A 24808-nucleotide genomic window follows, 5' to 3' on the forward strand; every position below is an offset into this window, starting at 1 on the left:
AATCATCAAAATGATAAGAAATTTGGCCAAGTCTTTGTAAAGTTACAAACACTGTACACAGAAAGATGTATATAGGACTACGCGAACATGTGGCGTAAAAATCCTACCCCCAAGTTTTACGATGTTACATAACATATTTAGAATATGAAGGTATTTGAAGAGCCATGCTTTTCAGGGAAACATGTCTTATCTGAAGTTCTTCCACACTTGCATGATAAGAATGATAACGCTCACAAATTATTTTTCACCTCTTCCCAGAACTCAACCTTCTCTTTAAAGGGGATGAATCGATCTATAGATATCACTAATAGACTATATACACAGTGTATGTTTTATGATTTACATGTTCAGGCCCAATTGCACTATACAGGTAAGTGTCACTTTGGAGGCTTGTGCAAACAGTTGCACTTTCTAACAGATATGAGATGAGAATTGTCTGTCCTAGCCGGGCATCTTTGTTAGAAGTGCGAGACTGAACTTTCTGGATGTGTAAAAAATAAAAAGTATATATTTGCCCATATCCTTGGTGCATTTGTTCCTCGTTTCAGTGCACACCCTGTGTACAAATACTCTGTTTGTCATATCACAAAGGGATCCATCATAATTCATAAACGATCATGCTCACAGCTATACAAACACTACACAATTCACAGGACAAATACAAATACACCACTTCGGGGGAAAACCAAGATTAGTGATATTATACGGAACAGCAAACAGAATAGCTGTCCATGTGACATCACATATCACAACTAACTTGAGAGTCAGACAGTGGAAATAATACACGGGTTCAGGGCGAATTTGCCCCCAAAATGCCAAAAAGAGCCCCCGAAAATTAGAAAAGAGCCCCCATAAATTTGCATAGAGTTCAATGCAAAACAAATTTTAGAGTGTTATTTTTGTCCAGGCAAGCTTGAAAAGTAGCCTCCCCAAAATATATTTTGTTATCTGCAGTCAGAGGAGAGAAGCGAATGGCAGGTTATTATATGATTAAAATAGCCTGAATACAGTTGTTTTTTATGCCTCCGCCACCGAAGGTGGTGCCGGAGGCATCATGTTTTCGGGTTGTCCGTCCGTACGTCCGTCCGTCCGTACGTCCGTCCGTCCGTACGTCCGTCCGTCCGTCCGTCCGTCCGTCCGTCCCGTTTGACCGTTATCACAATATCTCAAGAACCATTTAAGATTTAAACTTAAGACTCAGGAATAGTATTTATCACCATAGGAAGACGATCTGATTAGATTTTGGAGTACGTAGGTCAAAGGTCACAGGTCACAGAGGTCAACTTATGAAATTCCTTGTATTGAGTTTGTTAGCGCGATATCTCAAGAACCATTTGAGATTTAAACTTCAAACTTAAGGATAGTATGTATCACCATAGGAAGACGATCTGATTAGATTTTGGAGCACGTATGTCAAAGGTCAAGGGTCACAGAGGTCAACTTATGAAATTCCATACATTGAGATTGTTATCATGATATCTCAAGAACCACTGGAGATTTAAACTTCAAACTTAGTGATAGTGTGTATCACTATAGGAAAACAATCTGATTAGATTTTGGAGCACGTATGTCAAAGGTCAAGGGTCACAGAGGTCAACTTATGAAATTCCATACATTGAGATTGTTATCATGATATCTCAAGAACCACTGGAGATTTAAACTTCAAACTTAGTGATAGTGTGTATCACTATAGGAAAACGATCTGATTAGATTTTGGAGCACGTAGGTCAAAGGTCAAGGGTCACAGAGGTCAACTTATGAAATTCCATACATTGAGATTGTTATCATGATATCTCAAGAACCACTGGAGATTTAAACTCCAAACTTGTTTAAATTGCTCTATGGCGGAGGCATCATTTTCGACTGCGCGCAGTCAAAATTCCATCTAGTTTGTTTTTTTTCTTTTACCAGTTCATACTTTTTTATTTTGTATAGGTACATGTATACATGTACTTATGATTTTGTATGTTATAGAAATTCAACATATACTACTTCGGGTCAAAGAGTGACCTAGATATGAGGGAACCTTCCCCCCTTGACCTTCTCCCACTTGACCTGCATGCATGTGTAGTCTGCTTAACAGACCATGATTTCCTCCTCCCCTTCCAACCTAAATTTTTACAAAAATCTGAGGTACATAACATGATCTCAAGTTTCTCAACTAATTTCAAAAGTCAATTCAAGGGCAATTTTAATACTGTGTGAACATTACAATGGGTATTACTTAATCCGAGCATGAATTCATGCTCGTGATGTGATGATTGATGTACCTAGACAGGGCTACTGAAATTGCCTTAAAGGCATCGTTTAACAATGTTAAATCTGAGATGCACGGCCCTACATGTTATCAGTGTCTGTAATATGGTGTAATATTGAAGCCCTAAAAAAAATCGCACTTCAAATTGATCAAGAAGTGCCTCAAAAAAGTAAAAATCTTTGAGTGACCGGTTTTACCATACTCATTTTCCCCCATAGACTGTAGTGTTATGAAAACCGTTAGGCAAACGCAAAATTTGGTTTCGATTTCCAATCATAAATATCTTGATAATCAGGCTTGTAAAAGTCATGGGTTCCTGACTGACCTAAAGGTTTATAATCATCATTGCAGCATAAGCTATTAAAATCCAGGATTTTGTTTCAGAATCTGAGACAAAGTTACCGGATCCTTTTACCGGTAAGTTGATTTTTCAAAAGTAGTTGTGATCTTCCTACATGTAGATGATACAATTAGGAGAATAATATAGATCTCATGTAGGCAGTACCCCCTCACTATCGTTCTAACTATCCTGATTGGAGTCAGGAGTTAGTCTTCAATCTCTTGTCAACTCATAATAAAGGAAAGGGGTGGGTGAACTGTGTCTCAATGCAAGACTATTCAAGCAACTGACCTCTGTTTCACTATCCCCTTCAAGATGTCCAAATATGGATGACCAAAACTGGGGCAAGAGTGAACAAAGCCTGTGGACGGACAAAAGTTTCTTGAACTTTACCCCTTGAGGTTATCTTCATCAGCTCGAGATTACATCAGCTCGAGATTGCCAAATAGCCCGCTATTTCTGATTTGGGAAATAATCCCGAAATAACAAATCGCATCTTCATCAGCTCAAGATTGACCTCGAAACTCGAAACTCGACCTCGAGAAATTAGCTTCAGATATTTTACTCAGTGTTCGCGCACAGTGCGAGTCTTCGGGCTGGTGAAGTCGCACCGGACAAATAGCGGGATATTTTGCAAACTACTGTAGCCAACGATGTCTTGGGATGATTACCTCAACCATATATCCTGCTATCAATTGGAACTGCGGGCGGATGAAGACGCAAATTAGCCGGATAATTGCGATTGAGATAATTAAAATAGCAGGTTATTTGCAGCAATCTCAAGCTGATGAGGACAGGCCTCAAGTAAAAGAAGAGGTCAGAAAAACACTATCATTTAGCCTGCTTACTCGATCAGCCCGAATACGATTGTGAAAAATCATCAATTTTATGACTGCCATAACACTACTAGGAAATCCCATTAAAAAAAACTGATGGTGTTTTGCTCATTATATTTCAGTGAGAAATGCATGCACGACTAGTCATCACACAGAAGCAAGGAGAGCCAAAAAACACATTCATTTACCCATGTTTTGTGAGCTGCAAAAGTCTGTGAAATTTCTGCAGGCGTATCAAAATACCACACTCCAGAGGGAAATGTTCACTTTTGATATTTTGTATGTGTTTGCTGGTAATAGTCCGGCAGCCAAATGCAGATTATTGGCCTAACCTTGTTTTAGGGTCTATAGTTTTTTTTTCAATGGATTTTGATTGCCTAGACCTTCTTTTTCAAGAATCCGATTGCTGACACTCTGTCAGCCTTGAGCAATTTAAGATATATGACGTCATACAAAATGGCCGCCAAAGTACATGATTTTCCTTTAAAAATGAATAATAAATATATAATAAGGATTTTTCTACAATTTTTGGCAGCCAAATGTCTGTATTTCTCTAGGACCATCACTAAAAAAACGTTTTGTGATGTTGCATGGCCATAGATAACCAGCTTATTTGCATATTTTGAAATAGCGCCCTCTATAAACATATTAATTTGAATAAAATATATGTGCCAGCCAAATGCCAATTTCTTAAATCTATGTCACGTTGAAATCATATTAAATGCTCTTTGGGGGCAACAATTGCAGTTGTGCTGCATAATCTTTCATCGTGTTTGGTACAAATTTAGATAGGGTAGGTGTGGGGAATGGAAGACCCTTAAGCACATTTGCATAATTTACATAAACATGAACAATGTTACACATACAGACATTTTTGTATTCCCTTAAGTATTTTTTCTCTTTATTTTGTAACGAAATTGTGGTCATGATGTAACTGATTAATAAGATAACAATGATTAATGACGTCATCACCAAAGGTCTCTCATTACCTACATGTGTAGGTAATAAGGGACAGTTACAAATCAAGACATTTTAAATACAATTTGAATGAAAATGGGATTGTTATAGTTAGTTCAAACATTTTTTGAAAGAGATATATGGAGCCAATGAACTTACTGAAATTTTGAAACGATTTCAAAACAATGTGGCCCAAAATATTTCTGTAGTTTTTGTTTACAGTAATAAAGGTGTTCTCAATTATGTTAAAATACTTTCAGAATAATGTTCTGGCAATATGACTTTTACATTGATCAAACTCACAGCATAGAAACAACTTCTTAAAATTGAATGCATTCAAATTAGAATGGTGACACGTACGACCAAATGTGTTTCATGATAGTGCCTTTCAACATGAAATGGACAACTGGGGAGAAGTAGGCCCCCATCTTGGACCTGGTGTCCCCAATTACCTACACACATTTCTGATCAGACACCATTCATAATGTGAATTGCAACACCCATTCACAACATACAATGGCCATAAGCTTTCTGTGATGGTTGGCACATTTCATAAACTTCCTTTTAAAACTAATTTTTAAGAGCCACCCCTAAATATCTGCATACACCACAACATTCAGTGAAAATTGTGTTTTTATATCAGAGCAAATTTTTAGGATCAAAATTGCTAATATCTTGGTCAATTTTGCCAATTTTCTCGGAGAGAGAACGCATTGTAGTCTTCGAAATGAATTGGATATATGCAGAAGTGTTGTTTAAGGCCACATTTGTCGCTATATCAATATTGGAGCCAACACGGACAGACAGTGATGGGTTCAAGCTTGGTGGTCTCCAATTCCCTACACCTACCCTACATATGTCAAGAAAAAAAATGGCTATGAAAGAATTCATTTTTCATCAAATCGGTGAGAAGTGGTTTTACGGCACACATTATTATTCAATTGATAGGCTTTATTTAGACCAGCATTGCTCCAACGTCAGTGAATGTGGATAAAGCAGTTGACATCTATACTAGACAGATGCATGAATTTCAAAAGATATTACCTGGTGGATTCTATGACACAATTTCCAAGAAAGTTCAAACCATGGCTGCCATGAAGAAGTCAATGTTGGGATACGAAAATCTATGAAAAGTTGATCTACTCCAGAGTAATAAGACTGCAGACAAGTTCAAGAGAGGTCAATATCAAGGACATTTTGTCATAAGAGCTTTCACCAGTCCCAACAGCACTTTTTGATGATTCTGGAAACGAGCACTCCCATGTCAAAGACGGACTTATAGAACTTAACAAAAGTTGAGATGTCAGCCAGGCATGAGACACTGGAACAACCTTGTACAGTCATTGATGGTTGTGCTCTGCTGTGGATGAAAATCTGATGATTTTTGCTTGGTGTTTGACAGATCCGAGAGTATCTAGAGGTCATAACGGGTCGAGAGTCTTCCAACTGAGTCCCGCGTCACTGCTGCCCTCCAAGAAACTATCTCTTACTATTCGTCGTCGTCGTCGTTGTCATATAGATCATGGCTCACCATTGTGACCCGTTTGATGAGACCTTTTGATCGGCATCTGTCTCCTGCAATCCGGTAGAGTGTCTTTAGTATTTAGAGGGTGGCTAGTGATTTCCCGAAGGTCGTCAGTCCATCTGAGCTTGAGTCTTCCTTTGTTACGTGTTCCTTCAAAGGTACCTTGAATGATAATTTGTCAAGGTTGTCTCCTGATCTTCTGCTAACGTGACCAAACTATTGTAGCTTGTACCGTCAATCCTGGTAGCAAGTGGCGGTTGATCTCCGATGATGGACATTAATTGTGTCCATTGGTGTTGTAATCTCTTCATGATATCCCAAGTAGCTTCCTCCAACACCACATTTCAAAGGCAGATATTGCCGAGCTTCCACCCTCCTTGACAATCATTGACCCAAGAACATTATATAAACTTGTCCACTTGATCAACTTCTTCTCCATCAACCACCATGCTCTGTTGCATGTAGTTAATTTCCACCAATCATGATCTAGGTCTTTTTCCCATTGAGGTAGGGTCCAAATTATTCACTTGCATCCTTCACTCTTTTTTAAAGAGTTCTAGTAGTTATTCTGATGTTCTTGTTATAAGTGTTGTCAGTGGCATACTGAGCAAAAACACTTAGAGGGGCAGAAAAACAATCTGCATCACCACCACTCATACATGTTACATGCAGGCCCCGCAGAACTTTTTTAAAATCGGGGTGGGGGGGGGGGGGTGAAGTATTTACGATCAGGAAGAGAGGAGCGCAAATTGGCGTGGTGTTCAAGGGGCACAGCCCCTGGAAGCTCAAGGGTTTCAGGCATTTATTAACTGTAAGATGAACATATTTTGATACCTCATTTCACCTCGGGTCACTTTCTTTCTTTCTTTCTAGTTCTCTTCAACATACTTTATACAAAAAGTGAGGGGGCTCGAGTCCCCTGAGCCCCGCTGTTCTGCGGACCCTGACATGTAGGCTTTTAAATAAGCATATTTTTTGCTTGACTGTGAATTTAGGATTTGTCATTTTCCAACATACGCTTAACAAATAATAATTTACTAAAAAGTGAGAAAAAACCCAGGAAAATCATGTCATTTCAGCAACATTTGTAAATCACTGGTATCGAATATATAGAAAAAACAGTTTGAATTTTGTTTGGGGGTTTAACTGTCCCCAACCCCCCCCCCCAACCCTTCCCCATCAATACGCCAGAGAGTGTTGTATTGTCGGCGTATCTTAGGTTGGTGATCGTTCGTCCACCAACAGAAACTTGACCATAAAATGCCTTTCTCATAATGAATACAGCATAGATGGTGATAGGATGCAGCCTTGACGGACAACTTGACCAATAGTGAACCTTTCGGTGTAGCCATTCTCTGTTCTTACTGTTGCTTCTAGGTATTGGTAGAGCGACTGGATGAGTTGAATTATATATGCTGGAAAGCCCATCCAGCTCATAATCTTCCATAGGCGTTTATGTTGTACGCAGTCAAAAGCTTTGGAAAGATCAATAAAGCTAGGGAGAGAAGTTGTTGAAACGTGTCTCTAGTGTTGCTAACTTCACTATCTTTTCATGACAATAAACTACAGTTGATCGACATCGTAATTATATGCGCGAGTCTGCAGGATGATTGGGTGCACAGAAATAGGCAAAAGCACAAGCAGGCCTTTACCGTCAAGATGAGGTTCCTGTTGAAGTGATTCCAGGCAGTGATGTCATGGCAAGGAAAGGTCTGTCCACATCATAGTTATGATGAAGCAGGCAGCATCGAAGTACAGCAAGCGATTTGAATTGATGCTAATGAGAAGATGTATGTTAGGGTCCTAGTGGATGACACAGACGTCTACGTACTACTTTTGCATCGATCATTATCTACATGACGGACTTATAAAACGCCAATGACCATGGAGACGCCCCTTCACAAATTGAACTGTTATTGATGTTCCTGCTAATGTAGACAAGTTAGGAGATATCATTCCATCGATGTTGGCAGGACATGCGTTGACGGGATGCGACACTCTTGAGCATACTTTGGCATTGGATAGGGTACAATGCTGAAAGTGATGAAGCAGAAGATTCGACTCCTTTAGGACTCAGTTGGCAATGTTGATGCAGCATGGTCATATGTCATCACTCAACCTACTCAATGCTTTGCTTTATGTTATGGACAGTCAACAACCAACTGAATGTCAGAGGCTCGTATCAACGTGTGGCTATCAAGGGTCCGAAGACTAGGAGCTCCAAATACCCCCAAACCTTGCCTCACTACCTCAAACTACCTCAAGCGTTTGTAGAAAATGTTATTAAAAGAGAGCTCATTTGCAAACATGCGTGTGGAAGCACGCATTACAGTCACGACCTCACTTTGCAGAATTAAGTGTTAAATGACACCCTCTTCCGCATGGAATATTTAGGGCTCCCAACACTTTAGTGGGCTTTTAAACAAATTTCAAGATTGTGAAGCAAACTTATAAACGGATATAGTCCTGTGTCGTATCGGTAGATCGTAATTGGTAGGTTAATTTAAAAGAATCTAGTACCTTAGAATACAAATCTAGTTTCTTAACGCTGTCACTGAAAATGGGCATTTATCACCATATGCCACTTCATATCTATGGGACAGAGAGCATAAAATTCAACCATGTTTTCTTCGAGTATAAAATTACAAAATAAAAATAAATGTGCAGCACAATTTTTACTCAATGTATCCAGTGCATCTGACTCATGACATATGATAATCTCATGTTAGAAATTGGTATTTGGCCATCATTTTGAACTATTCAAGTTAATGTGTCTATAGAGGGCGCCATTCCGAATTATGCAAATTTGCATATCATTTGTGATCATACAGCATCGCAATTTTTATTTAGTGATGATTCTAGAAAAAAATTAAGATATTTGACTGCCATTTAATGTAGTAAAATGCTGTTAAAACTTTTTATATCATTAATTTTGGTTAAAAAGGGGATTTTGGCGGCCATTTTGTATGACGTCACATATCTCAAATTGCTCAATGCTGACAGAGTGTCAGCAATCGAATTCTTCAAATTGATGGTCTAAGGAACTATAATCCGAAGAAAAAAAAACTATAGACCCTAAAACAAGGTATATCGAGATGGCTGCCGGACTATAATTTGCTGGTAGTTGCTAGGTGGTTGCTACCGACGAAACACCAAAATGTGAGATCAATGACTTTTTTCTCACCATTGTGATTAAATTCTCTAAACCTTGAAATGCATATGCATGAGGAAGAACACATTCATACAACATCTAAAGAGTTTTCTCTGGAATGTATGATTTATTTAGAAATCATGTTTAGCGTTGAATTTACACTAACAAGATTGATTTGTAATATTTAAGTTTTTCATCTTATTGTGGAATCATTGTGAATATCTCACAATTGCATGCATAAAATGTGTGTAATAATATAAGAAAATTATCTCTCTTTCTCTCTCTCTCTCTCTCTCTCTCACTTTCATGTGTATTTGGCATAATATAAATGATAAAAAAAAAATCATACATGAATGCTCTCAAACAAATGTAGCTGGAGTACTACTTACCCTAAATAGAATACATTATACTTTATAATTACTTGCGGTTTCGAAATTAAAACATTCATGTATCATTCTTAATATTTGAATAGCCTCATTGGTCTTCAAGTAATAGAATCATACCTCATTACTTTCACATGTGCTGATTCATCTTAAATGATTAGAATACAATTTAAGTCAAGCCTGAGAACTGAGAAGGGTACCGGTATTTAATAATGCACAAGTTTATCAAATAGTCATGTAATATACATTATGTTGCTTGACTAAATTGGCTTATAAAAAATGATTTTGAGAAATAATTATGTACCGGTAGTTGCATATTTACAACAAGGATTTAAGGATATCTGATGATAATCAAGTTCATACCTGCACTTTAATAAAAAGACATCAAAACAAATATCAAGGAACAATATGTTTATTTTCTAAATGTATCAATGTTGTTTCTACAATTGTATACTTAGAATCAATTCCCACTGATTGCACAAATAAGTTTAACTTGAAATATCTATAGATCAGTTTTAATCCATAATGAAATCTTTAGAAGATGGTATAGAAATATACAAAAATTACAAAGAAGTTTTTTCTTGAAGCACTACAAATTCTAGACTTTAATTTAGAGACGATAGGCATATTCTCTTACTTCATGAACTAATAAAACCATTTGTGTCAGACCATTTGAAGGTTAATTGGAAGACAATTGTATGGACTGGATGAGCATGCCTGTGTCAGCTAGAAATCATTATCTTACATCATCTTAAGCATATTTGCTGTAGTCTGTAAATTAGTGCTGAGAAGTCTTAAATTCCAGTAATCCTACTGGTAGTTAATCATAAAGTTACATCATCATTCTGTCTCCCCCCCCCCAAAAAAAAGGGTTCACCTTTAATATGAAAAATCTGTCCAGTCCACCCTTCAAAAAGAGAAGAAAAAAGGTTGAAGTTTAAGCTGTTTGGGACTATAACTATTCTAAAGTCTGTATAAGTTTTTAAACGAATGTTTGAAAAATAATGCTGAATGATTGGAAGCAGCATCAAGTTTATTTCTTCGAGAAATTGAGGATGTTTTAAATCATAATCAAGGCCCACGGTCCCATGCGCTAGCACATCGACATAAGTTAATAAAACACATAACTTGACCGGTACTAACTCAACATCTGAAAAAATGTAATATGAAGCACATGGATTGGCTTCTATTACAGGATTACAGTGAAATCCTGAAGACTCATGAAGGTAACGCCTACCAGTAGGTCACAATTGCTCTTTGGTTAAGATACTGCGGCCGTATGTCCCCAAAATCAAGAGTTATTATAAGATGGGTAGAAGAATCCCTGCAATCTGATTGGTCAATTACCATGTAATTATTTTTACTGGATGCACGCGATATCGGCGATCGATACCACCGATATCCTTTTTTCTTCAATAATTCCCTTTTTTTTTTTCTTTTTTTTTTTCTTTTTTTTTTTCTATGTTTTTTTAATGATTTTTTTATAATTTTTTTTTGGTGATAATTATTTGTTTTTCATGTTTTTTGATAATTATAATCTGTTTAAAAAACAAATATTCCATAATTTTTTTTTTTTTTTTTTTTAATTTCATGATAAGTTAAAAATCATGCGTCCGGTAAAAAAATCATGCGTCCGGTAAAAAAAATCATGCGTCCGGTAAAAAAAATCATGCGTCTGGTAAAAAAAATTACCGGACGCAGGATTTTGCCATGCATCCGATAAATCTGTAAAATAACAAAATTTTGTATTTTTGAGAATTTTTGGGGCCCCATCTTATAAAACAGATGATGCACAGGTTTAATTCGTGGGTCGGTGGAATTGTGTGCACGCGGTACCTTTGAATTTGGTCTAAAACCCACTCGGCTGCGCCTCGTGGGTTCAAACCATTCATAGGTACCTTGTGCACACAATCCCTACCGACGCACTCAAACCTGTGCATCATTTGTATACTGGGGTATTCACATAAAAAAATCCCTAAACATGGGTCCCATTTTAAAGAAAAATATCCCTAAATATGGGTCAGTTTTGTCAAAATTTCCAAAATGTTTGCGCGTTTGCATGGCATACACCCGAAAGTTGGCTCTCTCAAGAAGAAAATGTGTGTTGTAGAACCTGTCTACATTTAAAGGCCATCTGCTACAGTGGCCATTTTTGTGTTGAGTGTACCTTCTCTGAGCAATGAACGATTTTTAACAACCGATCATGGATGATGCTTTAAAACTCAAGTTCTTGATCTATGAATAATAATAATAATAGAGTACCGAAGCTGTGACATCATAAAAATCTGTTTTTAGAATTTCTCAATTTTTTCTTCATTTTCTGAGAGAACATCACAAATAATGTCCAAATGTCGAAAACCAATTGAATATGTTAATTATTGGCTGAGATATGACCATCTGAATAAATATACTCCCCATAGGAACTCGGTGTTATATGCTCTGGCTCCTAATGGGTAGGAGCCAGAGCATATAACACTGAGTTCCCATAGGCCATATATTCATTCAAATGGTCATATCTCAGCCAATACTTCACATATTCAAATGGTTTTCGACATTTGGACATTATTTTTGGTGTTCTTTCGGAATATGAAGAAAAAAATGAGAAATTCTAAAAATAGATTTTTGATGACGTCACACTTCACCACTCTATAATAGATAGTATTAGATACTGTGCATACTGTACGTCTACATATTGTACATGTACATACACCTGTGCCCCTTCCACTATATAAAATTCCAAGTATGTTATTAGGGATAGGCTGATCTTTATTTTCATACAATGGCTCGTGAATAGACCGAAAGCTTCATTCTCTCACTAAATGGTTGTACCACAAAGATTGGGTTTGGCTCCACTGAACTTACATGTATAAAGAAGGTTTACAAGTATCCTTTTTTTATAAAGGATTCCCTACGCTACCAGAGACTTATTTCTCTCAATGGTGCGATGTAGTTATTTACTCTATTTGCAGAATTGAGAGAGAAATTGTTGTTTCTGCGATCAACCTGGTTTTGCATTATATTAACCATTAAATAATCATGCAATAACAAATTTCCTCTCAGTCACACATTATAGGAAAGAAAAAAATGATCAAAAAGATGATTAAATTCTGACAAGATGGTGGATGTGATGATGATGAAGAAGAAGAAGAAGAAGAAGAAGAAGAAGAAGAAGAAGAAGAAGAAGAAGAAGGAGGAGGAGGAGGAGGAGGAGGAGAAGGAGGAGGAGAAGAAGAAGAAGAAGAAGAAGAAGAAGAAGAAGAAGAAGAAGAAGAAGAAGAAGAAGAAGAAGAAGAAGAAGAAGAAGAAGAAAAAGGAGGAGAAGAAGAAAAAGAAGGAGCAAATAATTACCTGATTATTATTAGTGGTAATATTATCATTATTAAATAATAATCATCATCATCATCATCATCATAACAGCGGCAGAGCTCACTGGAGTTACATTAAAGGCATGTGATCAGATGACAACTTAGAATAAAAGCTCTACAAGTCAGCATGAATTGATCATTTGATTAAAGGTAAAGACCAGTTATGGTCATGCGATTGCATTGTGAAAGAAACGTTGTGGAATCGATCAGAAAAGGTTGATCATCTAGCATCTAGCATCTGCAAGGTTCTGGAATCATCAAAATGATAAGAAATTTGGCCCATTCTTCGTAAAGTTACAAGCACTATACACAGAAAGATGTATATGGGACTACCCTATATCTCTCACAGACCATGAGAGAAACAAATTTACCAAATATATGAATTAGTAGGCGGTTTCCCGGCAAATTTTTTATCATCATGTATTAGTCGAAACATATTCTTTCACATGATTGGTAATGAGAGCTTTCCATTTCATTTTTTGAAATTGGGGCGTTTCCAATACTGGTCTTTACCTTTAAGCCTAATTTAAGCTATACCTATAAATATAATATTCAACAGCGCGCAACTTAAACGTTAGACCAAAAGCTTCAGTCTCTGATTTATATCGACGGTTGTTCTGCTGAGATTACAAATGTCAGCTTTATTAAAGAATTACCCATACCAGATGGTTATTTCTGTCAACTGAAACGTGAGAACCGTAGGAAAGTAAAAACAAAAACAGTTGCATCCCACCATTCCAGGTCATACACTGACTAATCAAATTTGTGGCTCAGCTAGCTCAGACTCAGACTCAGAGATGCATTGCAAGCAAAAATAAAATTGGATCAAAGCCAAATGAAAATGGAAACCGTTACATCTTCTTACCAATTTGACTAGCTTCAATTGTTCCATTCTCTTTCACTATTTCCGAGATGAACCATTTTATCTCATCTTCGGTCCACGTTCCGCCATTCAATTTCTTCTCCATGATATCAGTGAAGCGAAAGTGCCTCGGCGACCCCGCCACAGCGGCAGCGGCAGCGGCAGCGGCAGCGGCGGAGGCCTTTCCTGCGACCGAATCCAGGGGCTCGCCCCCGTCACCATTCGGAGATTTCACTGGCGGCATCGTCCGCAAAACCTTTCTTTTCCCGTTAGAACTTTCTTGTGCAGCTATAAGACAACTTGCAGAACGCTTAGCTGACCCTTGGTTGCGTGTACCATTTTGAACGTAAGCCGGTCCAGTCTTTTTCTGACTTCTCGTACGGCCCATTTGACCCGAATTCTAAAGAAATCCGACTTGCAAATTTCGGTATAGACTACTATAACTAGGCGTTTCTGTACAACTGACCGCATCACAACAAGGACTGAGCGACAGTGCAGTTGTCGAAATATAATTGGACTGAGCATGCGCAGTATAAGTGATGATACTCTTGCACGTGGAATTATTATTGTTTACGTTGTTTATAGGTACACAACAGAAAGGGTCGGATTGGGCCTACATTGGATACACATTACAAGTGCATGCCCACACACCAAACTTAACTCTCATATCCCTGCTTGTACCCATCAATATCTACATGATTACACTCATGTTTCGCTAAAACAATCCATCGGCTACTATAGGGAGAATTAGGGAATCGAACAGCTAGGGCCGGGTTAATTAACTTTAAAAATAACCTCTTGATCCCTCCCCCCCCCCCCTCCCCTCAGCGTATATAGGTATGGCAGCCATGCTATAAATTAACTCAATAATCTTGTGCTACTTTCTGTGTGAGATAACGTCGGTGTATAAATATCTCCAAAATAAGTAGGCCTACTGTTAGGCCATTAAAAAATATATACATGTTGAGCGTCCTCGCCCGCTTCCTTTGGGGGCCGCCTCCTATTTATTTTTTTTTTATTTATTTATTTTTTTAATATTTTTTTTTTGAAATTGGAATTTGGATTTTTTTGGGGGGGGGGAATTTTTTTTTTTTAAAGAAAAAAAACATGAAAAACACTGCTAAAATGGATCTATTTGTGATTTTTTTTTTTTTTTAAATGTCGGCGGGCATCTTGAAAAATAGCCCGACTGTCAGGGAAAATGTACCGAGCGGCCAATTTGAAAGAAAGAAAAAAAAGGGCCTCCTTCCTATTTTTCGAAAAAAACAGGACGCTAAACATTTTTTTATTTTTATTTGGCCTTTAATATATCCCTCGATAAGTCATTGTTCATGCCTTCTCAATTAGTATGGTTAGTATGGCTTAATTATATTGACTAAGACATTACGTAATAATAAACCTTTATATACGTAACACTTCTAGGTAAATCCGATAATACATTACGTAACAATAAACCGTTATATACGTAACACTTCTAGGTAAATCCCATGAGCTGATTGAGCACAATAAGAAACTTGAACCTGGATTCGAGCTGGGAGAAGCCATATCAAGAGCTACAAACAGCAGAATAGCAGATGTCAGTTTAGCTTTTTGACTCGGCCCGCTTTTGTTAGTTTGCTATGTATCAGTGTCTGCATGAGACTATGCTGAACGACATCATTGCCTAACACAATGATTAGGGTCTTTGCCTACAGACTACGCTTTTGTCAACTGGAGATGAGTAGTGAAAAGTTGTAACCCTTCATGCATGTCATTTTGGCACAGATATTGTGGCTTTGTATTCGTACAAAACCTAAAACTGGTTCAATACATGAGAGGAGCCCATTATGTTTGCAGATCATTAATTTTATATTATTGTCTTCATTGAAATTTTGCAGTTTGGTTGATCCTCTAACAACGGCACGGGTATACACAACATGCACCAAACCAATAAACCACTGCTCTAAATTACAAACCGGGTCTATGCATTTTTTGTCTTTTTTCCTCATGTAGACCTACGAATTAATTCTCTGTACTTCACTAATCACGATTTCCTCAACTGTGATTTTTTTCACCCAACTTTATTTATTTGCTTCCCATATCCTAAATAAACTATAATCATCTTTCATTATAATTGTATGTTCCCCCAGTCTCCCCCTCCCCCTCCACCGCTCTCTCTCTCTCTCTCTCTCTCTCTCTCTCCTAAAAAGAGCTATTAAACCACATAAGGGCATTCTCTAAAAGGTCATTGGTTTCAACCATGTTTAATAATAAATTTGTGCATGTTATGTCTTGTTTAAATAATGATTGAATCAAGAGATCATCAACAACTATTTCAAAACATCGAAAAATGTAAGCATTCTTTTTTGTCTTTCAATGGGTTGTTCAAAATTATCGAATATTTGTGGGGCCCCACAAATATTAAAAATGGTTATATTTACGGATGTTTTAGCCGTCTCTAAATCGATTTTGATCAAACAAAGATGATTTTGTCATCAAAATTGTATGCTCTTTCAAATTTGACACTCACTTTTCTCATCATTTCACACACATACTAAGATTAACGGACTTTCATTTATTTATTTTAGTGCAGAGGATTATGTGGGTAAAGAGACTTTTAACGGGGGATGCAAACATGGGATGGAAACAATATTTTAATTATTTAACTAAAGATGCTGGAGGAATTTTGATACTTTATAATAATGCAACCGTAGGTATATCTGAATTAGTATTACCAGCATTTTTGCTGGATGTTTGGATGGCTACGAGAATATTTTTGTTAAAGGAAAGTGTTTCTAGGAGGAATGAGATTATCTATAATAGTAGATTTGTTTTTATCGATGGTCATGTTCCTTTCGATGAGGGATTATTTAACAAAAATGTTTATAAGTTGCATCATATTGTTGATAAGGAAGGTAATATAAAATCTAATGAGGAATTTCAAAGAAAAGGTTTAAATAGTTTAGAAATTAGTAAAATACAACGTATTTTTCTTGGCATCCCGTCTTCATGGAAACAATTTTTAAATAAAAATACTCACTCAAATATAGATAGGGAATTAGATATGGATATTATTATGTTTGAAAAGGTATATATGTTAGATCAAATAACCTCAAAACTTATATACGCTTTTTCATTAAATAAGAGAGTAGAAAAATCATATGCAGAACGACATTTAGAACAGACTTATAATATTCATGGAAAAGATATACAATTAATATTTTTAAGACTTAGAAAGTGCACATTGAATAGTAAGCTTAGAGAATTTCAATTTAAAATGCTTTATAATATTATTTATACTAAATTACATTTATATACATTTAAAATGGTTAATAGTAATTTATGTTCTTTTTGTGGTAAATATGAAGAAACTTACGAGCATTTATTTTGTCTTGGTGAGAAAGTAAAACCAATTTGGGAAGGGTGTGGGAATATATTTAATTTAGTAGAGATTACAAATATAAATTGGAAAGGTATTCATCTAGGGATAGTTGAGTTAAACATAGGGAAGGAACAGTTATTAAATCATATCATAATTTTGATAAAATATATGATATTTATAGATAGTAAAAATAGACAAAAGCCACCAACTTATTTGGAGATTAAGAAAAGATTATTAGAAAATAGAAAGGAGGAGAAGAAATTAGCTGGGGACCGAGGTACACTCACATATCATTTTAGAAAGTGGAACAATTTAGAATAGCTTCGTGCAGAATGAAAAAAACAAGGAAGGCGAATAGAAGCAATGAAATGGACATGGCTGATATAATGGTCGGGATTCTCACAAAATGTAGGCGTGTTTTAAGTGGGTGTTTGTGTGGGTGTCTGTGCACGTGTGTGTGTATGTGTGTATGTAAGTATTTTTCTTTTAATCCCTTTTTTTCTTCTCTTAAATGTCTTTTTATGTTCATGCCTTTTGCATGCATGCATGTTTCAAGCTTTATTTGATGTAAATAGCAAAAGTTCATTTGTATTGTTTAGATGTGAATGTAAAATCATATTCTATATAATGATATTAAAATGCAGATTATTCTATGTATTGATTTTGTTATTGTTTGTGAAAAGCAATCGAGAAAATGAAATATCATTGGAGAGAGAGAAAAAGGAAAACAAAAATTGTCAAATATGGTCTAGCGCCATCTTTTGTTTAAAACATTATAGGAATATCTTCAACACTCATTGCCATTGGTCTTTTCTGTTACAATATTTTAAAGTCGCAAACCGATGCAACTTTTAAGTTCTCAAAAGTTTAGTTTAGTTATTGCGTAGTATATTGTATATAATGTTTATACCGTGTATACATGAATTACATAGGTTCACATTTAGTTTATATTGAATAAACTTGTGATCAAATGAGTTTGTATTTCATATCCATTTGAGTTGTCCATAATGCATCCCATGAAAAAAAAAGAGAGATTACATGGACAAAATATGAGGCAAATAGTTTTTTTTTTTGAAATATTTGTTTTGTAATGCCTTTTTATGTTCATGCCTTTTTCATGCATGCATGTTTCATGCTTTTTTTATGTAAATAGTAAAGCTCTTTTGTATTATTTAGCTGTGAATGTAAAATCATATTCTAGATAATAATATAAAAATGCAGATTATTTTATGTATTGATTTTGTTATTGTTTGTTATTATAATTTTTGTTATTGTTTGTGAAAAGCGATGGAGAAAACAAAATATCATTGGAAAAAAAAAATATAGTACGCATAGTACGCATAGTGCTTGCAAATTCGAACCCGTTATTTAGTCAATTCAAAACATTAAAGGTTTATGATATACATACGCTCCAAACTGCCATTTTTATGTATAAGTACACTTCCAAAACTCTTCCAGCATCTTTTTTAAACTTTTATTTATTAAATGTAAACGTACACTCATATTTAACTCGACATGCTCATGATTACCATCTTAATAATCCCAAACTTAGTTTAGCCCTACGATCAATTAGACACCATGGACCAGATATTTGGAATAACTTACCAAACCATATTAAAACTAGGACCTCCCTGTATTCTTTTAAAGCTTATTTGAAAGCATATTTGTTAACTCAGTATAGTTTACTAGATCTTACATAGAAATTTAAAAATTATCTAATTTGTTATGTCTTGAATTGTTCTGTCTTTGTTTGTCAACAGAAATGGACCCTGCATACATTTAATATTATCACCCGTTACTGAAACCAACACACAATTAATATCAAGGTATTAGTCTCTTTTTATTCCACCAAGCTAAATTTTTGCACCTTGCACAAATGCACTTCTCAACACGAAATATTTCACTAAATTTGTTTTGTTATTTTCGCTCAAAATTAATTCAGCCATGCTCACTTTTAATCACTTCAATTATATCTTATTTAACATTGAATACAATGCAGTTGCATGGGTTGTTCTTTTATTTTGTTAACTCGGCAGAGGCCACGGTCATGTTCAAGCATTTACGCTTACGACATGTGGTCTCCTGCTTTTTCCTTTTGTATGAAACTTTTATTTTAACTAGAAACAGATTTAGTCAAACTTACATGTTATTCATTATATTTATTTGTATGTTTCTTTGTATTGATATGAAAAAGTGGAAATAAAACAAAACAAACAAACAAACATATCTAGATAATAATAATAATAATATTCCGTTTTTACAGCGCTTAATACAAATGTCTTTAAGCGCTTTACACATATACTATTACCCCGGTCATTTGATTCAGCGCTTGCCCGCACACACTGTGTGCACAATCTCCACTCCCTGGGGAGCATTCCAGCCGGGCGTTACGTGACGCTCACAAGCTGTTTGACCAACAATGACGGTCGCATCCTACCGGGTACCCATGTAACACCTGGGTGTTAAACTCAATGGGTGGTATTCTCATAAGTTAAGCCGGGACTAAGTCCAGACTAAACAAGAATTTTAGTTCACACTTCTATGGAATGCTAGGTTTCATCTTCCTCCTTCAATATTCATGACAAGGATAATCTACCAAAGACTTTGTTGAAATTCAGTTCATACTCATATTATCTTTTTCTTCCCATTTCATTGCAAAATTAATTTTTTGGACGCTTTTCATTGAAGGATTAAAATAATCTGTTCAGGGTAAATTAGTTCACAACAGGCACTCCATAAAAGTGTGAACTAACTAAGCACGCGCTAACTTAGTACGCGCTATCAGAAAAAAATTATGCCAATGGCTGACCTAAAAAATGTCCCCCCCCCCCCCCCACAAGGATATTTAATTGATTGTTAATTATTAAAAAATGCATCATCTAAAATTTGCTTTGCTCATCTTTTATTTGAAGCCATTTAATCATGACGGAAGAGTTACTTATGTAACTGTTAATTCACATTGATATTGTTCAAATATCAATGTGTGTTTGCAAATTGTGTTGCCTGCTCAGTCATGCGATATCCTCACATCGTAATTATGGTCTCAGCTGAAAGAAGACAATGTGAGATTTTTAATTAACTATTATTATTATTATTGGTTTCATTTTTGTTATTGTTACCATTGATAGTATCATTGTTGTTATTAGTATAACTATTATTAGCTGTAGCAGTAATGGTCAGGCTCCCCCCCCCCTAGCAAAAAAAAAAAGATAACAAAATAGGATAGTAACGTATTGTACCTTTCTTAAACCAAAAACTAAAGTGCCCCCCTCTTCTGTCGCCTCCCGAAAATAGTTTTTCTACGCCCCCCGCCCCCCGGACGCTTATTCACCGACTGGATTACTTGCCGCTTACGATTTGCCCCTCCCCCTCCCTCTTGCCGCCGGCTGGATCCACCACTTGTAGTGGCAGTGGTAATACTAGCATTATGATTACTGAATTTGTTAATGTCCTTTGGCAAGACATTAATCTACATTAAATTTTCTGCCACACCCGACCCATGTAGGTATCTGTTCATGGCTGTAATTAATTATTCCTCAAAATACTACAGCGCCATCATGACAGCAACGCTAATTGTGGAGCGCCATCCCGAGTGTCAAGTCTAACAGACATGAGCGCTATATAAACAAATATGGAAAAAATATCATTATTATTATGCCCATTGCCTTTATACAGGAATCTTCCAGTTGTCGTATTGACAATGTGTTAAGTTGAGATTCAAGAGAAATGAGCAGAACCCAAGAATAACATGATGATAAAGACATGATAACATCCCAGTTTGCCTAGAACCGGGGCCTAAAAACAAGTAATATATTCACTTAACATTTTGAGTTCCTTTTTACTGTTTTGCTTTGTTTAAAGTGATGCGTGCTAAAATTGATAAGGCATATTTACTTGGGGGTTCTAGGACACCTACCCCCTGGAAATCCACCCCGGATAACCACCCCAGTAAACTAACCGCTATGACAACTCCTAGGGCAACCACACTCTAGGACAACTATTCCCCGGAAAACTACCCCCGGACAACTATTCCCTAGGAAAACTACCCCTGAACAACTACCCTCCAGACAACTACCTCCTACGACAACCATCCTCTAGGACAACTACCCCCGCACAACTTTCCAAGGGATAGTTGCTCAGGGGGTAGTTGTTCTGGGGGTATTTGTCCTAGGGGAACTTTTTCTGTAGGGTAGTTGTCCGGTGGTAGTTGTCCTATGGGAGGAGTTGTCCTGGGGGTAGTTGTCCTAGAGGGTAGTTGTCTGAGAGGTAGCTGTCCTGGGGTAGTTGTACCAGGGGGGGGGGGGGTAGTCGTCCTAGAGGGTGGTTACCCTAGAGGGTACTTGTCCGGGGGTAGTCGTCCTAGAGGCTGGTTGCCCTAGGAGGTAGTTTTCCTAGGGGTAGTTGTCCAGGAGGTAGTTGACTGGGGATGGTTATCCGGGGTGGATGTCCAGGGGGTAGGTGTGTGGATACGTTACTTGGGGTATAGCTTGTTTGATTAAGCAACAATTTTAGGTGATATTTGAAAGAAACCAGCAGACCGCTAGAGGTGCAGATAGGTGCAGATAATTAAAGGGATAGCTGAGTTCTGTTTTCAGACCTCAATTGCCTTCAAAGTGCATGTTTATTGCACTTATTCTTAGCTATGACATTTCTAGTGTCCTTTGAGGACCTAAAATTGCTGTGAAGGTAATTTTAGACCCCAAATGAAGTTAAATTTAGCCAATACGATCATACTTATTCAGCTCCACTTTAAAAAAATACGGTGGCCGTTAATTAATTAATTAACAATACATGGGCAGGCTGGTTGGGCTTAATATAACCAACACGAAAAAGCTAACAAAAAACGGCTTTTTCAAATTATCGAATACTTGTGGTGGCACCCAAATATTAGAAACCATTACTTTTATGGATACTTTAGCCGTCTCTGAACCAATTTTGATCAAACGAAGATGATTTTGTCATTTAAATTGTACGTTCTTTCACACACTCAGTTTTTCATTATCTCACGACAAAATATTGTGTGTAGCGCCCTCTGCATCAGAACTCAACCATCCCTTTAACTCTTATCATGCCACAGGGCTAATCCCCATTGTGCCAAGCCCCAAATCCCCCAGTGCCAGGTTGTTTTTGAGATAATCTGTTTAACTCGAGTGCAAAATACACAGCACAGTCCAATGAGCATGAACAATAACTGCTATTACGAATGCTGCATTGCACGCAAATGGCACTCAAGCGGTAGCTCTCTCGCATGGACAAAGCAGTATAACGATAGCGTGCATGCAGCCTTATGGCAGGCTATGAGTTAATGTGTGATCTACCGGCCAGCTGCACTACCCACGTATTATATGTCCCCTTCTTCTCAGGTGTAGATGGAATCAGGCAATACAGGGGTGATAGTTAGGAATTGCAATATGGGTAGCATTAATACTGATGTGCGAATTGTTATTTCAGTATCATTATTAGTAAGTTTTCGGCTGTACATATCACCGACGTCACCAGATTGGTTAAAAGTATAGACCATGCAGTTCTGGTCATGCGATTACATTGTGAAAGAAACGTTGTGGAAACGACCAGAAAAGGTCTAGCATATAAGTATTAGTGCGTACTGCAAGGTTCTGGAATCATCAAAATGATAAGAAATTTGGCCAAGTCTTGGTAAATTTATAAGCACTGCACACGGAAAAATGTATTTGGGACTACACGATATCTATCCAGGCCAGATCGATATGATAATTTACCAAATATATCAATATAGTAGGCGGTTGCCCGGTACAAATTTGTACGATCACGTATTGGTCAAAACATATTCTTTCACATGATTGGTAATATTAAGCTTCCATTAAATTTTTTGAGAGGGGGGCGTTTCCAAAACTGGTTATACCTTTAAACTATTCTCGTCGGGCACCTGCAAGAAGGCAGTAAGAGCTGTATTATCAACGTCAAGAGCGGATTTATTGCGGCCGGGTAGTCACGATTTGTATCAGTATGGTTTGTTTGCCTAGAATGATAATTTGCCCTGAACTTTGTAGCATTATCACTTTACAAGAGCATAAAGATAATACAGAGATTATCCGTCTGGTACCTTTCCATCATGTTTCAAAAGGGGCCAGAACAACACGTAGCAGCACAATTCTGAATATAGCATCAGTAGACAGGACATTAGTTACACTTTACCATGATATATGATTCAAGGTGACTTACGTTGTACAATTTTAATCATAATCTAACAAAGTTTGGTACACTTTTGTTCTTCTTCATACTGTATAGGTTAGGTAAACAGTATATTTTCAAGTGTCTGTGTAGCCGGCGTTATAAAGCCTCCTCTCAGTCTCTTTTGTAAAGTTCTTGTGTCGTTTGAATCTCTTGAACAAATTCATCCATAATGTCAATCGGGCAGGCATATTTAGTTTTTATATTAGTGGTATGTAACTTCCCCTCGGCAAATGCCCACAAAAAATGCATTCTTTCATGCAATAACTCCACATTACCTTTCCTTTCCTCGTGATGCTACAGCACGTCTGACATAGCAACTCCTATGTTGGTATTGAATTATCTATTTTATACAGGTGGTCAGCTCTGGTGAAGCTACTACATAAGACTGTCTCGTGTTAGCTCACCAATGATTGACAGATGATGTCACAAGATGAATGAGATCTGGGGCATTGTTTTAGGGTGAAGCTTAGCAGATTAAAGAATCTATTAAATATATTTAGATGTTTGAATGAAGAAAATATGAGTTGTATGCAGCTCTGCACATCAACAGAAATCGACTTAAATTTGGATGTCATCCGACCTTCAAAAGGCCTAGAATATCTTTAAGCGGTATATAGATAGGTATATCCAATTTGATATCGCCTGATAGAGTTCGAAATTGTAAATCTATGGTAACTCTGCTTCTATGCTTGGGGCCCCTCCCCGCTTCTATCAAAACTATATGTTTGAAATCTCCCAACTATCTCTTTAAGGTGCTAGCTAGTCTGATCGTAATTTCTGGGGCACACCATAATATGATAAAAAATAAAAGAAAATCTTAGTTTGCCTTGAATCAAGGCCTCTTTTCAATTGCCCTTTGAGTTTCTTTTAAAAGTGGTTATGATTTCGTTTAAGTATTGCACGCTAAAATTAATATGGCATGTTTACTTGGGGCATAACTTGTTTGAATTGTACAGACTTTGGATTCTTATCAAATACAAATAGTGATGAACTGATAACTGTATACACCACCACCATAAAGTTAAGTACTTTACATCTGTCTCATACGTTATCATTTAATATAGATACGAATGAAAGAGATTTATCAGGGGTATTTTAGCCACACCTCGATTGTATATTTTTCTTAATCCATAAAGCTGTTATGTAAACAAGAACACCAAACTCTGTCAGGTCTATAAGGTTCTTGATAAGATATCAGGTTGATAGGAATGGAATACGTTATGAAAATATCACATGGTAGGTCACATGACTGTATTTCACACATCACTACGTACAATTCAAACAGCTTGCTTAGTTCGGCGATTGGAAACAACGACATGCAGGCCTTGGATTGGAGTTGGGATATTTCAGTTAAATCCGACGCTCCTTTTTAAAACATATCTAACTCGGTCTAACTCGGTCTAACTCAGTCTAATTCGGTTTAACTGAAAAAGGATAAAACACGACTTTGGATTCAACGTTGGGTTTAAATTTTTAGCAGAAACGGGCCAATACATGTTTGCTATTGTGTCTTAGTTTTCTCTAAATTTGTGCGACTCATATTAGTTTGTCCTCATGT

General features: G+C 36.7%; 1 protein-coding gene across 1 annotated transcript in view; it reads right to left on the bottom strand.

The window, feature by feature from the left end:
* The window catches only part of LOC592241 (thymidine phosphorylase), a 33364-nt gene extending 19212 nt beyond the window's left edge, over window positions 1-14152 (bottom strand). The window contains exon 1 of the mRNA XM_030988042.1: window positions 13680-14152. Within this exon, the coding sequence (XP_030843902.1) occupies window positions 13680-14064 (385 nt within the window). The 5' untranslated portion in view covers window positions 14065-14152. The remainder of the gene's footprint in view (window positions 1-13679) is intronic.
* Window positions 14153-24808: the final 10656 nt, after the last annotated feature.

The sequence above is a fragment of the Strongylocentrotus purpuratus genome, unplaced genomic scaffold (genome assembly GCF_000002235.5).
Source record: "Strongylocentrotus purpuratus isolate Spur 01 unplaced genomic scaffold, Spur_5.0 spur5_scaffold_17, whole genome shotgun sequence".
Taxonomy (NCBI): domain Eukaryota; kingdom Metazoa; phylum Echinodermata; class Echinoidea; order Camarodonta; family Strongylocentrotidae; genus Strongylocentrotus; species Strongylocentrotus purpuratus.